This window comes from Ciconia boyciana, chromosome 4 (assembly GCF_034638445.1).
Source record: "Ciconia boyciana chromosome 4, ASM3463844v1, whole genome shotgun sequence".
Classification (NCBI taxonomy): Eukaryota; Metazoa; Chordata; class Aves; order Ciconiiformes; family Ciconiidae; genus Ciconia; species Ciconia boyciana.
Genome location: NC_132937.1, coordinates 51,954,042 through 51,971,304, shown reverse-complemented (window position 1 = coordinate 51,971,304; position 17,263 = coordinate 51,954,042). Strand labels below are relative to the sequence as shown.

The window sequence follows — 17,263 nt, the reverse complement described above, 5'->3', positions numbered from 1 at the left end:
AGTATATTTCAGTGTGAGTTAATGATTTTATCTCAATTCAAAACCATTCCCCAGGTGGATCTACAATTAAATTAATATAGCACACCTATTAAACCATTCTAAACTGTTACCAGTATAGACTATAATAGTAACAAAAAGGAGATGCCATAACCTAAATGCTTCTAAATCAGCAACTTCCCTTACATTGTTTTATCTCAAATGCCTCTTTAATATTATTACATTAGAAATTGGGAATACTTTTCTGACTTTTGCAGTTAAGGTTACAATATTGATTTCATTTTCTAGCCAAGTTCCTTGGATTCTCAGCATTAATGAGATGTTATAGCTGTGCATTTTTCCTTGGAGTTTGGATGACTTTCTGTAGGATAATTTAATAAATGACTAAAATGTACTCTAAAGTCTTTATAATTTGTTTGGCTTTTTAATTAGATTTTCTCACAGTCTCCCATAATGCTCTTCTATCACAGCTATCTACTGGAATCACATCTCTTAACAATGATTCATAGATGATGAAATGGTCCAGTCCGTTTCTGAAGTGTCAAGTTAAATACGAAGTAGTTGAGTACCTAAAATACACTGTAACTGCTTAAGGGTTATTTGTGTCAGTCCAGAGTACTTGGAGCCTCATGTGGGTTTGTTAGTGACAGTACATATATTTGTTACGGTGCACTCTTTGTGGCAGCAACACTGTATTTTTGGTCTCATGCTTTTTATCTCTATTTCCAAAGTCAACCTCATTGCTTGCAGTGCCTGCTCCATGTTTAACAGGTAGCCACCCCAGTGAGCTCTGAGTTACTCCTAAGTACTTCCCATACAACATCTGATGGGCTGTGCTGGTACAGAGGTGGTTGGATAAACTGAGTCTGAAGTTGCGGGAAGAAGTGAGGCAGGAGAGGCTGCAGAGGTGAAGTCTGGCACTCTGCTGCCGGCCCCCGTGGGTCACTGCGGAGCTGGTGGAGACATCCTCACCTCCCTCCAACAGCAACACTCCAGCTCTCCATGATCTCCGTGGTGGCACCTGTGTCCTGGGGGTCTCACAGCTGGACAATGCTTCTGGTATGAGGCATGTGGGGTGAGGAAGGTTGGTCAGCTTTATGCCAGCAGATCAATGCATGGAAAAAAAAGGTATTGTTTTCCTCACAGGAAACAGTGCAGGTATGATAACATAGTCATGCTGATTATGAACCTTTCCTGGGAGGTTTACTGTTACTTTCTGATGAGGAGTGGCAAGGTGGGTTTGAAGGATGAGAATGAAGAATTGCTGCCCACTGAACTTGCAGGATAGTGTGCCATAGTTTCAGCCTAATCTTAGTGGGAATAGATGTAAATTTAAATAAGAATAATCTCTTCAGTATGGCAGTTAATTACTTACATGTCATATGACACTGTCAAACAACTGTTATGGAATTAGGTCTGTATGTCCTGTCCTACTGTTAAACATTTTTTGAAATTATTTTGGGATGTGGATGTTTTTGATGTGTACATATTCAATATTAATGCTCTAATCTGACCATCATATCTTTTCTCTTCTTCTCCTTTTTTATAAACTGCCTTTTGTTAAAACTGAAAAATTAAAACCAAAAAGTTAGTTTTAGTAAATGTGTATGCAGCTTTCTCAATTACCCTAACTGAAATAACCATGCACTAGAATTACACTTTTCAAAAGCTAATGTATATAATTTTAACAGGAACTGTACTGAGTTGTTTTGCTTTCTGTCCATAAAAAGTAGGATAATCAGTAATGCAATGAAGAAATTCGGTTGTCCAACTTTATACAGTTAGTCACACACACCAACAAAAACCGTCCTACAACTTGTTTGTATACTTGTCTGGGTTTTCCGTACCCCCCATGCTGGGAGATATAAGGACAGGAAGATACAACCCTTATATCTTTTGTCCAAACCCCTTTCTGTTGAGGAAAAGAAAACCATCAGCGTTAACACATCCCACAGAATGTAACTGTTGGCAATAGAGTACATTATTCTGCAAGTTTGCATGTGGGTAAGGATGAGAAGAATGACATGTTTACTCCATCTAAAGGGTTTCTGACTCTCATGTTTCAGTTATCTGAAAGTTCTTGCATCACTTTCTTCTCTTATGTATATTAATACTTACTGAACAATGCAAAATAAAATAGTGTAATTTATTAGAAAATATTAATAGAAATGAACAAGGAAATAATTCAGTTACTATTGTAAGAAATTTACTCTTATTTTGCTGTAGGTTTTCTGAATTGCAATATTGTTGTAGTGTTTTGCTTGCCAGCTTGCAGTACTGAAAATGGCATTGGAAGAAATTCTAGTCTAGTTCCTCTTCTTTGTTTTTGCACTACAAGTCACAAAAGATAATACATTGAAAGGGTTTCTCTGTTGTGAAATGGCAAAACAGCACAACAGAGTGTTTGGTTAGCCTTGGGCATGGTTTCTGATAGGAAAACCAGTGTCACAGTCTGATAGACTGGATTGTGCAATATCGGAGGTGTGCCTGTGAAAATAACATTGGCGCTAAGTAGGCTGATTTGAAGAAGGGGGGTTACTGAATCTTTGTACACTGAAATATTCTACTCTGGTATAAAATTTTCGTATGTAAAATGCTTTTCTACACTTGGTGTAGAAGCAAAAATAAAACTGAGATCAGGTTTTAAACATGAAGAGAGCAGGTCTCTTCAAACCTTAACACTGGCTGATCCTCAAGTTCAGAACACTCGCAGCTGCTAAGCAACGTGCATATATATCTTCATGTAAGACCTCACTGTTTCTCTCAAAAGCAAGTACAAAGGCCTTCACACTGAGAATTGCTATACGTGTCTCAGAAAGTCACGGAACAGAACTGATCATGATTTGTTTGTTTGTTTGTTTGGTTTGTTTTGTTGGTTTTCCACTCAGGAAAACATTGATTATCAGAACTGAATTTTTAATGGAAATAAATAAATTTTTAGGAGGGCTTCTCTCTCGTCCAAGATAAAACTTACAGTGAGGGGGAATGAAACACCAACAAGCCAATGATTAGGGCACAGATTTGGATAACGGGAAAGCTAGATGCAAAGCCTGATCTCTGCCTGATACTGAACAGGAATTCTAGCAAGTCTTTCTCTGTTCTAGGCATCAAGTATCTATCTGAGACACCAAGCTGTTCAAGCACATCTGTCTTTCTCTCCTATTTATTCACAAAAATATGTCACCATTCCTTTTTTGTGAAGAAGATTAATGAATTAAAACGTTTTGATTTTCAGCATTCTTGGTTTCCATCCAGCCCCAGTGCCAAGTCTTTAGAACAGATAAAAAAAGCCTTTTTCTTACAAATGAGAGGTGGTTGCGCTTTAGAGTCACTCAGTTGTCAGTAGTCAGTGTTAAGTACCTTATTAAGACCTACAGTTGAGAAATACAGAATGCGTACAGCATTAAAGGAAATCAGACTGAGCACATCTGAAAATTTGTGATGCTGGCTCTGCCTGTGCAGAGTGGCTCTGCTCGTTCTTCACATGCACAGGTGTAAACCAAAACTGATTCTAGTGAGCGCAGTGGGATTTGTCATGATTCATCATCATCATACGGCTATTCCGATGTGAATTTAAAATTTTACTTAATTTTTTACACAAGCGTACCTACCAGGTGTGCTGGTGGCAGTGGGGAGTGAGGCCCAGCTGGATGTGATGTATGTAGTGTATCCTGCCACCAGAAATTATCCCAGGTGCTGCCTCTGGGAAAAAGAGCAGTTCATTTAAAACTGTAGCATGAAATGATGCCTCTTCTAGCTTGCCAGTGGTGCTATGGACTCCATAGCTTTCCTGCTTTCACTATAGTTATATATACAGCAAGTTGAATGTTGTGTTATCTTGCTTTCTCTGGAGGTGATGCTACACTAATGAGTTGTAAATGAATCTTTACAGATTGTTGTCTGCAGGAGTGTACCTTGTAAAGAAAGACTTGTGAAACTAAGCAGTAGAAAATATATTAATATGAAGAGTTAAAGAATAAACTGGATTAAAAGACATTTAATATTTGTTTATGATTTCTTCTTACTCTGCTCATGAGCATGTCTCATGAGCAAGAAGGAGAAGCTGCCGTGTTGTGGTGGTGAGCAAGAAAGCAGATCAGGTGTCCAGAAACAGGGAGGTAGATGTTTGAACTTGCCCTGGATCACTGCTCGATTCCAGCTGAGTTCTCCTAACAGGTGGCTTGCTGAGTGGTGTGCGAAGGTGACATTTGTCCAGGGAACTGCCTGGATGACAAGCTGCTTCAGACTGAGGAAGAGGGTCTTTGCTTTGATGAGGAAATTGCCAAAACTCATGTCTCATTAGCGTTTCCTAAGGTTCCTTGGAAGTGAACAACAGTTTAATTAAAGGCTGACGTAAACACGTTTCTGCACACTTTCCCTGCAGCATTTTATCACATTAGAATGAATCAAAATTGTTGCCTTGGGCTGTCTTGAGCAGCTATACATCTGGAGCACCATTTGTGCAAGCTGCTGATGAACAGGCTACATACACTATGCTTCACAGCAGCTCTTCTGCCTTCCTATGTAGACAGACTTACCTTGTTGGGAGATGAGATGATCCAACTTTTATTTGCATAAGCCCTTTTTTCTTTGATGTGATGCTTTAAAATGTATAACATGCCACCCATTTGGGTGCATACATACTGTATCTCCACAGTAATATGAGACTACAGGCAAGAATGATTTGGAACAGCAGTGAGAATTAAAAAAAAACAAAACAAAAAGCCCATTTTTCACATTTGAAGAAAATTCTCGGCAGGACAGGACACAGTGTCTGATTAATGTTGACCTTCTGATAACTTTGTCCAAGTGCTTTTGGCATCTTTCTGCTTTTCATCTGTACTTAGCATTTTTTCCAAAAGTCTAAAAATATATCACACTTGAAACTGTTTTATTTCCATTATCAAAGTAATAAGCATTGGAATCTCATTCCTGAAACTTTGACACAGACGTAAGAGCAAGTGGCCTGTTTTTGTGACCTGTTTGTCATTCATTATGTAATTATCAGTATGTAACTAAGCTCTATGTAGCTACTAGACTATATCTCATGATGTGGAAAAAATAAGGCATGTTTTAAAATGAGAAAAATGTGTGTTTTCTATTATGTAGAAGCTACTAGTAAAATCATATGAAGTCTCACTGTCACTTTAACTCATTCTTTATTTAAAGGCACTGTTTCTTACAAGCAAAACTAAAGACAGTGAAAAACTGTTTGCGTTTTTATTGTTTTTTCCACTTTTTGTTTTTGTAACTGGTAACTCTCCAAAGAAATGTAACTTGTGTGTTTCCCTATTAAAGCTCTTAGCCTCCTCTCTTGGTCAAGGAGGAGACGGCTGCAGCCTTTCTTCCTAACCTATACAAACAGTTATTGTTCTGTCTCCCCTGTCGGCTGCATCTGTTATTCAGCAGAGGCAGGAGCATGAATGCTCCGTTATGATGGCCAGGCACACACGGGGAGAGCCGCAGGGGCTGCAGGGGGGAAGGGGCTATCTGAATTACTTCTCAATGCGAAGTGCATTGTTTTAACAAAGAAGCTGCTGCCTGTGCTTCGGCCGTTATTCTTCGCAGTCGCCTATGCTATATATAATGAGACTTCTTCTGAAAGTACTTCATGGTGATGTGCTGTGCAGTGTACGTTAAAGTTGTTGTTTTGTTGGGTAATGCGTATTTTTATGGCAGTGCTGAATGTTCTATTCCTGACTACCAGTCACGTTCACCTTGATGAGGAAACAGTCTTCTGTATGAGAAGTTCATTGCGTTTGCTTTGTAATTTATGCTGTCTGTTTTCTATGTACTAACTACAATTCTTACTTCCGTCAAGTAGGAGCAGGAGTAAATTACACATTTCTAAAGCAAATACTAGGGTTATCATAGCCACCAATCTCCTTTTCAGTAGACTCTTTTCAAATTAGTGATGCCACTGGGGGGTTAATGGATACTCTAATTACATTGCACTTCATATAGCATATTTCTTTTGAGCAACTAAAATATTTTGGTTTTGAAAAACACAACAACTTTTGCTTGTTTAATGAAGTAACAGTCACCAACCGAATTAAATCTCTGTTGCATTCCAGAAATCAGAGCTGCTGACGCATGCAGACCTTCAGGAGCTAGGCAGCTCTTTCTTTCATGAGTTCTTTTGTTGAATATGAGCTTTACATAAGGAAAAGATTTTCCATTTCCAGCCCATGGTTTGTTTTTTTGTTAGGGCGACTTAAGTGCAGTACTTTTAATCTGAAATAAAATTAAACTGTTTGTACATTCTTGCTTTTGTGATAGCCTATATGTGGTAGAGTCAACAAGATATTTGGTCACTGATAAGTTCTGTGAAAACTACTGATGACCACAGCGTTGTAGTGGGAAGCTGTGTCTACAAGGTATTAGGCACGCTTATCTTTTTTCTCAGACTGTAACATTGCCGCGTTTCTGCAGAGACAGAGATTGTGCATGCACAGAACCACAGTACAAAGACAGTAGCTGGTTAATTTTGTCCTGGGTTTTTATAAAACCCTGCATCTGTTGTGGAGGTGTGAGAATTTTCTTGCTCTGATGGAACTAGGGCCTTATATGAAGAAGCTAGGGATGTAATTTGAGCAGAAAATAAAACAATGAAATATTTGAAAATCATTCCAGAATTAATGTGCCTTCTTATCATGGTTAGCCTATGCAAAACTCATTTTAAATAAATTCAGTCTTGCAATTTTAAAAATTATTTCTTAGCTTAGCAGAATGTATTCAACAAAACTGTAACCATTTGGCAACTTTGTCTTTGCTACCTGCTGATAGATTCAAAGAAACAAAGTATTCCTCTGTTTTCTTCCTCATCAACAATTTATTTACCAAATTTTTATAAGACAGCTAGAGGTGCCTCTGTCAGCACTCAGGGTTTTTGATAACAACATAAAATTGCAACAGATCAGTATAATAAAAAGCATACAGTAACCTTTGTCATATCTGTTAAAACTGAATGAGTTCTGCATTGCTCTGTTGTAAAGTAATTCCTTGCTCTTGCTGAATGTTTCTCTGAATAAAATCCTTTCTCAGCAGCCTTCTTGAAGAGATGAACCTTGCAGGGTATCTGGGAAATCAGCAGACTTAGTAGTCAGGACCGAAGGGGAGCAGGGGAATTGAGGAGGATGGTGGAGGGGCACCGGCAGAGTCTGCTGTGGGGTCTGGTGCCAGTGCCTGTGCAGGGCTTGACGGCGGGATGGGGCAGAGCAGACAAGCGGTCTCTCAGTTTGATGGGTCCTACTCTAAGTATGGCTTTCAGGGTGAAAACCTCTACTCTTAAACTCCAGCCAGTTCAGAAAGCACTGGTCCAATTTGGTCTCAGTAAGGTGCTCACATTTTGCAGGCCTGTCTTTGACTTCCAAGATCATTGTATGTCCCCCAGAATAGCACAATACAGTGTGCCAATATTAAAAGTGCCAAAATCACTTTAAGGGCTAACGTGGTCCATGTAGGAAAGTCAGCTGCAGCGTGGCTGCAGTCCAGTAAAGTACTTAAGAAATGACCTTTGCTTTAAGCATAAGTTAGTCCCATTGATTTGAAATGGAACCCACTTATGATATTGATGTGTGTCCTATAAAAATACTATAATTAACTTTGAAATAATTTGGTGCAAAGTCCAACAAATGTTGTTGAATTAATTTAAACTTTCAGAAAGAACCCAGTATTTTTGCTATATGCAATATCAGTAACCCTGCATGGTAGAAATCATACATTTGCCCCTACTAGTGTGTTATCTTCACACAGTGAGCTCTAAAGAGATGTTTTTGTTGACAGGGAAACTGGGAGGAAGAGGTGGGAAGGCCCTACTTGAGACATGGAAAACAGGAGATAGAGAAGTTAAAGTATCCTTTATTTTTAGGGAGGTTACATTGTTTCAGTATGGTTTTGGGAAGGGTAAGGGATGGGTTTTGAAATAACAAAATAATAAATACCATAAACTGGCATGTGTATGGCAGTTACCCTACACACCTGAGTGTAGGTGTTCTGTTAAAAAATGCAATAAAGATTATGTGGCTGTTGAAGGAGCAGATTGTTTGGTGATGTTCTGGGGAGCTGAGAAGTGTCTAGGGAGGTTCTGAAGACATGCATTTTTTCACTGTTTGGCTTGTCTGGTATGAAAGGAATGTAGTTTCTGTTTTGCAGGACAAAGACCAGTTAGGGGATTATTATTCATTCTCAAGTTTGAAAGCAATAGTTTAAAATTAGTTTATTGGTCATAGGGGAATTGGGTCACCAAACAATATTTATGCAAGAACAGTAAAAATAAATACCTTCAGTCTACAAAATGATGTGTCCTGAGAGCTAGCTTCTAAGCTAATGTTACTGTTCCATTGTTTTTCTGTTGCAGATATGTCTTCTCCTACAATGAAGAAACCTGAAAAGCCTTTGTTTAGTCCTACTTCTCCCCAGGATTCTTCACCAAGACTGAGCACTTTTCCCCAGCATCACCACCCAGGAATCCCAGGAGTTGCACATAGTGGTGAGGGTTATGGAGGAGGAAGAAATACCTCCCTATTCATTTGGTCTGTTCTCCTTTCCTACAATCAGATTGTGGTGCATTTTTGCACACTTTCTTAGAGACCTAATCCCATTTACAATACTGATGAGAGTAGAAATGGAAGAGGTTGGGGTATCCTTGCAGGAATGCTCATTAAACTCAGTTCAGGTAGTCTGACTGCTGCAAGTCACTGGAGAGGATTTAGGATTAACCAGTGAATAAAATAAGCTGTAAACTGCATGAAGAAACTGACAGAGGAAAAATCCTCCCCATCTTTCCTCCTTCCACCTACATCCTTTTTTATTACTGTTGCTATGACTATGTTGTATTTAAATACCAGATTAGGTAGGATTTAATACACAAGAGAAGTCATAACATGTTCACTATATGACACAATGAAATAAGTACCTGTGCTTCTTTTGAATGCTCTGTCTAAAGAGTCCTGATAAATAGTTTTCAGCATCTGTTTTCTGAAATCCATAGTAAATCCATAGTAAAACTTCACTTAAAGTGTGAAGGAGGCACTTGAAATGTGATGGAATGCATGTTGCCTTGAGGGTTTATCAGGAATGACAGGGTAATTCCAGCATTACAGTCTGTTTAATTTTAGAGGTGAGAGTGACCCTAATTCTTCAGATGAGAACACGGCCCTCGAAAGTCTCCCCTCAGCAGCTCATCATGTCTCCTTATAAACTGCATATAAAGGGATTAATTTCTTGAGCAGAGCTGAGTGACTAGAAGAGTAAAACATATTTGAGGACTCTCTTCTTTTCTTCAACATGCAGCTCTGCTTTGCAAAGATTCTGTTTTGTGATTTCTCCGTGATTTTAAGTTCCTCCCTTTCAGTTAATGTATAAGGACTATTTTTCCCTTAACAACCACTTATTTTGTATTATGAAAGTGAGCCTGGGCTCATTCTGGTCTCTGTAAGATTTCCACTATCGACAAATACTCAAGCACATCAGAGGTGATGCGTGAAATGGAAGGGATAAATTTCTGCCTGCTTGTGTTTGTTTTGCACAGTTCCCACATGTCGAAGCAGTAACTAATGTTTTATGATTAAACTGAACTGGTGGAGCTGTTGATTAAAATGAGCCTGTCACAAAAGAAACTTCCATAATTATTTTTGGCCCTATACTTATGTGTAGAACTTCATATTTGCTTTAATGTGTAATTTTTAGATATATGTATTTGAGTGACAGTCATAAACTAATTTGTAGATGAGCTATTTACTTGCTAGGAAACCTGATTTTTATCTGTATAGCCTGTTCTATTATGTCAGTGAGCAATGGTTTTGAGATTTGCAAGGTTTTGATTACCAAGTACAGTAATTTTCGAACATTCCTACTGTTGTTTTTTCTTGGGCAAACTATGACTTGGTGCCAGCTCAAAAATAGCAAGTCACTTAAAAACTAAGCTGAAAAAACCCAAAGATATGAGAGGTGGTCCAGAAGAGCAGTGTTGGTGGTCTTGTGCTGTTACAGTATAGAACTGTGAGCAGTTTATAAAGTTTATATATCTTGCTTATATATATAAGTATATATATAATATATCTTGCAGTTTATATATCTTGCTTATACAGACCTGATTTTGTACCCTCCCACTCATCAAAATGAAAACACCATTGTCTTTCCTCCATTTCCATTGAACTCAGTACCTCCTTTTTAATATGTTGCCAAGTAGGTGTCCTCTAGATGCGTAGTAAGGGTGGAAAGCAGGTTGTTGTGCGGTGTAATAGAACACTGTCCACTTCCAGTAGGACAACTGGGCAGCAGCAGGACATGCTATACATTCTTTTCACTGTGAAAACGTTGCTGGTTGTTTAGACATTACATATAGTCTATAGATAGAGAAGTGTGTGTTTGTAGGGGCTGGGAAGAAAGAATGCGAAGAAAAATATGTATGGGGTAGATACTCTTTCGTTTGTCAGAGGTATATTTATTGGATGGGTTGGTTTCCCAGGCCCTGAAGTTGAATGTTCATTAGCATTTTCACAAAGTCAGCTAATATTCATGGCATTATTGATGAGTAGATATTACCCTGTCCCCACATGAGGTAGGTAGAGTGCAATGCAGTGAGGAATCACCAACTCTTTCTTAGGACTTGGTGACTTTGCTCTCCTCTGTTGGAGTGCTGTGGATAAAAGTGTAGGTTTTATTTATTGAGTAAAATATTTGTTTTGTTTATTTGGGCTCCAGATGGGAAAACTGTCTAATTGAAATGTCTATTATGCTGGAGAATGATTACTGTTTAAATAAAAAATGAAAGAATATGATGGCATAACCCACAAAACCAAAACAAGATACAGTATTTATGAATTTGAAACAGTAGCACTTTCCATTTGGGATGATGTGAGGGGAGGACATGTAAGTTTTTCTGTAAAGATGCCATGAAGCAGGAGTGCAGTGTACTGATTTATAACTGACTTTTTATTTTTCTTGCTGTAACACAGAGGTGAAGAATTTTAGAAGAAACAAGATGCGAAGTAATTTTAATTTTATTTTATCTTCTCCAGTCATCTCAACTAGAACTCCACCTCCACCTTCACCATTGCCATTTCCAGCACAAGCTATTCTCCCTCCTGCCCCGTCTAGCTACTTCTCTCATCCAACGATCAGATATCCTCCCCACCTGAATCCTCAGGATACTCTGAAGAATTATGTACCTTCTTACGACCCGTCCAGCCCGCAGACGAGCCAGGTACTGTAAAACAATGCGAACCCTCCAAAAGAAATCCTATGAGGAATGTGTGTCTTCCAGGGCGTCTAGACTGGTATCTCACTAGTTCTGGTCTCAGAGCAAGCTGGGAGCTGGCATATAGCTATCCAGCAACTTTTCCTGTTCAGCATGGTTGACTAAAGGGCACAGGTTAGTCATATCCACTCGCTGTTCCTCTGTCAAGCGTAAGAAAAATACTTGTACTGAACAAGCCGGCAGCGCTAACAGGGCAGGTGCTAGTCCTGCACCCCTCCTGCATGCTGGGCACCTCTGTGGCTGCGCAGGGCCGCTGGAGACAAAGCTCCTGCTCCAGGACGGAGCACGGAGTGCACTGGTATGTACATGCACACGCATGCATACACACAGACATACGGGTATATTTATAGACTGACAATGAAAATCAACTCTGGCAAGGTAATGCTTGCCCTGTTTCCTAGGCATCTGACATTTCTTTGCACAGATGCAAAGACATTACTGTAGTGAGCACAGCAGAGACCCACAACATTGTTTTTACTTCCTTTTGTAGAGAACATGCAGTAACAGATGAATTGCTGGCTGCTACACCGATTCAGACTTGTGTCTGATATGGGAAATTAACATGGTTTTCGTTAGTGAAGTAATTTGTGAAGGACTGTGTGCAAAACTGCTTTCCGTGATAGTATCAGCACGTAGCGTTAGCATGTGATCTGCACTATAGGATAAACTGCAGTTGAGGCTTGGTCTGTCAATACTTGGAATGTTTCCAGTGTCAGTGTAATGTAATCTTTGCTGCTCAGGCTGTTATTTATTTTTGATGCCTTGTCTGAAAGGCTCCTGTGGAGCCCTGTAGCTTGTGCTTTAGTCTGTTTTTTGGAAGAGCCTTGGGAAAGTAAACTGAAGAAACAATGGTCAGGTTTTCCTACTCTTAAGAGTTAGGTTCCTTTGGAAGGACTGTCTTATCAGGGATGAAGGAGTTGCTGTGACAGCATTTTGTTGGGCTTTGTTTTATTTTGTTTTTCACCAATAATGACAGGCCTTTCAGTATGCGTTTCAGGCACAAAAGCAATAGAACATGATATTGAATCAAACTTTCTATGTTGAGTAACAGATATGGCCCCTCTGGGCTGTTCAGAATGTCATTGTGGCTATTGTCCCCATGGGCTAACGCTCTGGTCCAGCTGCATGACTTTCTATGTATTTAAAAAAAAAAAAGTGGGTCCATAAAATCAAAATGTACTTTGAAGAGAGAAATTCCAACTATGTGATTTTTGTTGGTTAAAGTATTAATGCAAATTAAACCAAAAAGTGAAAATGGAGTATGTCGGCTTTAGAATACAAATTGCTATCTGTGCATGGATTAAAACTCTTTCAGTCCTGTATAGCATTTTTGCTGAGACTCAGCTGGGAATGTTGCATGCAGGACCTGATTTTAATTTGTGTAAAATTTCCATGAATAACAAAGTCTAATTAAGACATCCATTAAAAGTCCTTAACGTTAATTCAGTGCGGAAAATCTTAAGAGTTCTGTTGGATTTTTTTTTTCTTAAACTGATGTCTTAATTAGGCACTATTAAGGGAAAAATTATGCAAATTAAAATCAGGCCCTTACTGTTATGCATTTCTTTAATTATTCAGTGCTTGTTTTACTTACATTTTGATTTCTTATATATATTAAAAGAGCAGATTAAGTGATAATCTCTCTGGATTGTTCAGTGTTCTGCTTTGGATCATTGCTGAAAAAATACAACATCTAAATGAAGTATCTGACTTTCTTTCAGACAGTTGACAAATGTGTTGTCTTGTGATTTTAACATTGGGGAGTATATTCATTGAGCAGGAGAAGCACTTTCAACTCTTTGCCCAACAAGAGTCTTACTCTCTTCCCTTATCTGCGGTTGAAAGATTAATCTTTAGACCTTAAAAGATAAAATTTTACTCCGCTGATTTTTTTCAGAGTAGTAGCAAACTGAAAACACTTCCTATTCTCATGTTGTGGCACCATAGGGAATAAAAGGCCAAAGTGACCTTGATTTACTACTTTTGTCACCTTTCATAACATTTATATTAGGGTAATGTTTTTCATTTCATTTAATATTTGATTTAGTTCCTGAGAAGAGGGGATGGGGTTAAACAACACCAACTATGGGATTCCAGGCATCTGCATCAGCTGTTCTCCACAATTTATTATCATTAATCACTATTATTAGTGGAATCTCTTTTAAATTTAATTCTTTAAAGTTCACCTCTGAGATGTGCTGTACATTAGAGGAGTTGCATTCCCAGTCAAAATATCTCTAAATAGAACAGTTAAAGGATGCCTGTACAAAAAGTAAAACAGCAAGAATAATTTTTTGCTTAGGAAAGAAGAAGCAGCCGTCTGTGAAGTTTCAGTGACAAAAGGGAATTGTTCTGATACAATGGCATGCTTTGAGCCAAACCAGTTTTTCTTTTCTAAATAAAACATGGATTTTTATTCAAACAAATTTAATTATTATAAAATGCAAAACTGCATCTGTAGGAATACCACATCAAATTTAATTAGACTTTCCCACCTCAAAACATACTCATTTGGATTTCAAAAGGAGAACTATGATGATGGTTTTAATTTCAGCCTTAGAAATAGAAAGGATGGATACCCTGACAGCATTTACCTAAAATGAACTGTTCCTCCCCAACATCTTTCAGTAATACGCTAATTTAGATTGTTACGACAAGCAACTGAGATGCCTTGTACTCCCCACAGCAATTTTGAGATTAATTACATTACTGCTGCACTGATTATAGTGAGACAGTCATGCTATTCAATGGAATACTTTAAGTAAAATTAGTTTAAAGATATAGAGCTCCCATAGGTTTCCATGGTGGGAAGCAGTGGGCAATTTTTTTGACATAATGTTACATACTCCAAATGATGAACAGTCAGGAAGTTTAAACAGGCCCTTTGGCTGCAGTGAAAGATGATTCAACAATGGATGATCCTAAACAAAAGAGAGCTGTGGCTGTTGGTTTCATGCATATCTACATTTTATCCCCTGTTCAATCTGGAGAATAAATAAACAAATGTACTGAACAGAAGTGGACCTTGTTAGATACAGAGCTGGACTTGCCTCCAACTAGTAGTCTGAAAAGTTCCCAAGGTTTTGAGAACTGCTGTACTTTCCACTAATTAAGTAATTCTGCTGAGCCCTTTTTATTATACTTATTTCAATGCTTTTCTTCTTAGCTAGGCACGCATGTTAGTTGGTGAGTATGTATCTGTATTATGATGGGGTGCTGGTCTCTCCACAGTTAAATTGATACTGGTTACTCACTGTAAGTTTCAGCAAAAACTAATCAATTGGTATATGTCTAATCCACCTGTGTATTGAGGTTTTCAAAGCTACCACAAATTTTGAACATGTATTTCCTTTTTGAATGATTCCAGATGGGTGAATCTTTTAATCTTGGAAAATATTAGCTCCTCTGTGTGTATGTATACATGTGCACGCACACACAAAAATCTGCATACACTTGAAATACATTAATAATTGAGAGGGTATGAATCAATACACAGTATCAAAATCAGACTTCCAATGAGCCTGAACAAATCATCAAGCACAACAACACTTGCATGGTTGAAGTCAAACCCAAAAGCTCCAAGTTTAATGCCCCGTCGTGTTAAATGGAATAATTTCCTGATTAAAGCATGGTGAATCACAGAAGGAGGGTCAGCAAGTGTGATGAAGGAAACAATGGCAAAACAAACAGTTAAGGTGAATCCTGCTGACGAACATCCTGGCGTCAGTGAGAAATTTTTTTTCTGACTGAACCAAGTGAACTGAAGTAGACAATCTTGCAAGCTCTTTGAGTTTGGATTATGCAGGGCAGTTTACAGGTAACCTTAAATAAAATTTTGTGACATTTTTGATGAAATATGCAGTTTTCAGTGGCATGGTAAAACTGCCTCCAATTTGGGGGAGTTAGATATTGGACCCTTTCCTCTTACAGTAAATGGCTTACACTTGTTATATACTACAGTCCAAGTGAACTGCTGTCCACATATTGACTAAAATTCCTGGGGCTGTTAAAACATGCTTTGTTGCAGTGTGGGCTAGTTTGCAGCTTTGTCTTTTCAATGGTTTTAGCTTTGTCTGAAGACAGAAATATCTGAACAGCTTGAGAAGAACTGCTTCTGGAAGCTGGTGAGGCCACTTATTTTCCTCTCATAATTGATTGGGGTATTCAATTTTTTTGTTCAATGAAAGATAGGCACACTCTTCAGGAATGCCAGGCAGATGCTTTTTCATTCTTCAATACAATAACTGAGGTCATTTAGCAATGAGGAGGGAATCTTGTGAGGCTCTTGTGGGCCTTGTGGGCTGGTCAAAGGGTTTCCTGATGGTTCCTGGGGGAATACTAGCAGAAGCAGCCAACGCAAGCGATATACATGCATGTGGTTTCTTTGGTACAGGTAGGATCTTTATTTGTTTACATTTAATAATTTTCAGCTTCTTGGGCATGTCTTTCCTTGTAATTTTTACAGAATTATTGAAGATTAAATATGGCAATGCGCTGATTTTAATTGTAATTGGGAGGCAGAGAGAGAGAGTACTAGCTTAACTGTATCTACTGACAAGGAATTTAAAGATTTAATTGCAGTTGTAAATTATTACTTTGTATTTAGTTTGCTCATTTTTAGATTATTAAATGCACAGTTATAAGTCTCCAGAGTTCATGAAATACCATTCAACCCAAAGATACCTTTTGAACATTTATCTACAAAGAGATTTGCAGATAAGTGTTCCCACAAGCCCATGCTTGTGTAACATGGACTTACCCTGTTGTTAAGGTAAATGTACAAGGAAAGCTGGATATTTCCTTGTGCCCTACCTGTTGACAAATAATTCAGATTTTGTGAGCTCACAAGTAAAATTGTGATTCAAGATGGGGGACTCTTTGCCTAGAATGTCTTATGATATCTCTGTCTGAACACTGGTTGCTGAAGCTCTGCAGTTGCTCTCAGTTTCAGCAGCATTACATCAAGAAGAAAATGCTTTCTCAAATGGATGAGACTCAGAGCTTTATAGATCAAAGTCAACACCTTGATTTCTCTCAGAAGTAGTACAGAAGTGATGTTGTCAGCCAAGAACTGGCAACAACATGTTTTTTCTAAAGCCAATTCCTCAAGCAGACAGGTAGCTGCGTGTCACACCACCTGAAGCTTTTGTGTGGCATCTCCCAGTGAGGTCTGTGTAAGATGTGCTGTAGCAATGAGTTACTCAGGTTACAGGGTATGGAAACTAGTGAGATTCATCCTATGAAAAGTGGTAAGGGGTGCTATAAAGAGGCAAAGTACATTTCTGATGCTACTATAGTGTCCAGTAGCAGAAAGGAAATCTGTATAGCCTTGCTTCTGGTTAAACTTGCTTCTTGTATCCCATAAATGCTTTATGGAACCCACCAGCTTCAGCCTGAGGAGGAACTGCCCTAGAGTACCTTCTACAGTCTCACTGTCAGTGGTATAATAATACCATTCCCTTATGCTTAGCAGAGTCTCAAAGGCACTGTGTTATTTTACTCAGATAGGTAATAACTTGAGGATATGTCTTCCACACATTTGCTGAAACTGCCTCCTGAGCTATCTCCAGTGGGAGACTAACATGGCCATTGGATGTTTACAGGCGATGTAGCATGAGGGTGCCTTAGGCAAAAGCTCTGCTGAGGTTGAAGGTTGGGTTTGCATCGTATAAACAAAAAAAAAAAAAAAAAGAGGGGAGGAGTTAGGAAAATGGAAGATACTTCTTCCAGTTCCTTTTACTTATAGATTTTCTGAAACATCCATCTCCCTTTGTGGATATCACAGAGCACAGTGGCATGGACTCAAAGACAACTTATCAGCTATGATCTCCAGGTTCATAGGTGTGGCTAGTAGACAACTGTTAAAACAAGATATTTGGTATGTGAGCAGGGGACCAAAATGTGCAGAACTGGAACTTCTGCAGCTTCATCAACAAAATTAATTCAATCAGTCATCTCAAAACTACACTGCCATATGGTTTTGCATTGATATTCTTCACTATA

At 38.6% G+C, this 17,263-nt stretch overlaps 1 protein-coding gene across 6 annotated transcripts in view; it reads left to right on the top strand.

The window, feature by feature from the left end:
• Positions 1 to 17,263, top strand: part of NFIB (nuclear factor I B) — a 182,480-nt gene that overhangs the window by 128,973 nt on the left and 36,244 nt on the right. For all 6 annotated transcript variants that reach the window (XM_072859930.1, XM_072859933.1, XM_072859929.1 and 3 more), the window contains exons 7-8: positions 8,357 to 8,488; positions 11,022 to 11,206. In XM_072859930.1, the coding sequence (XP_072716031.1) occupies positions 8,357 to 8,488; positions 11,022 to 11,206 (317 nt within the window). The remainder of the gene's footprint in view (positions 1 to 8,356; positions 8,489 to 11,021; positions 11,207 to 17,263) is intronic.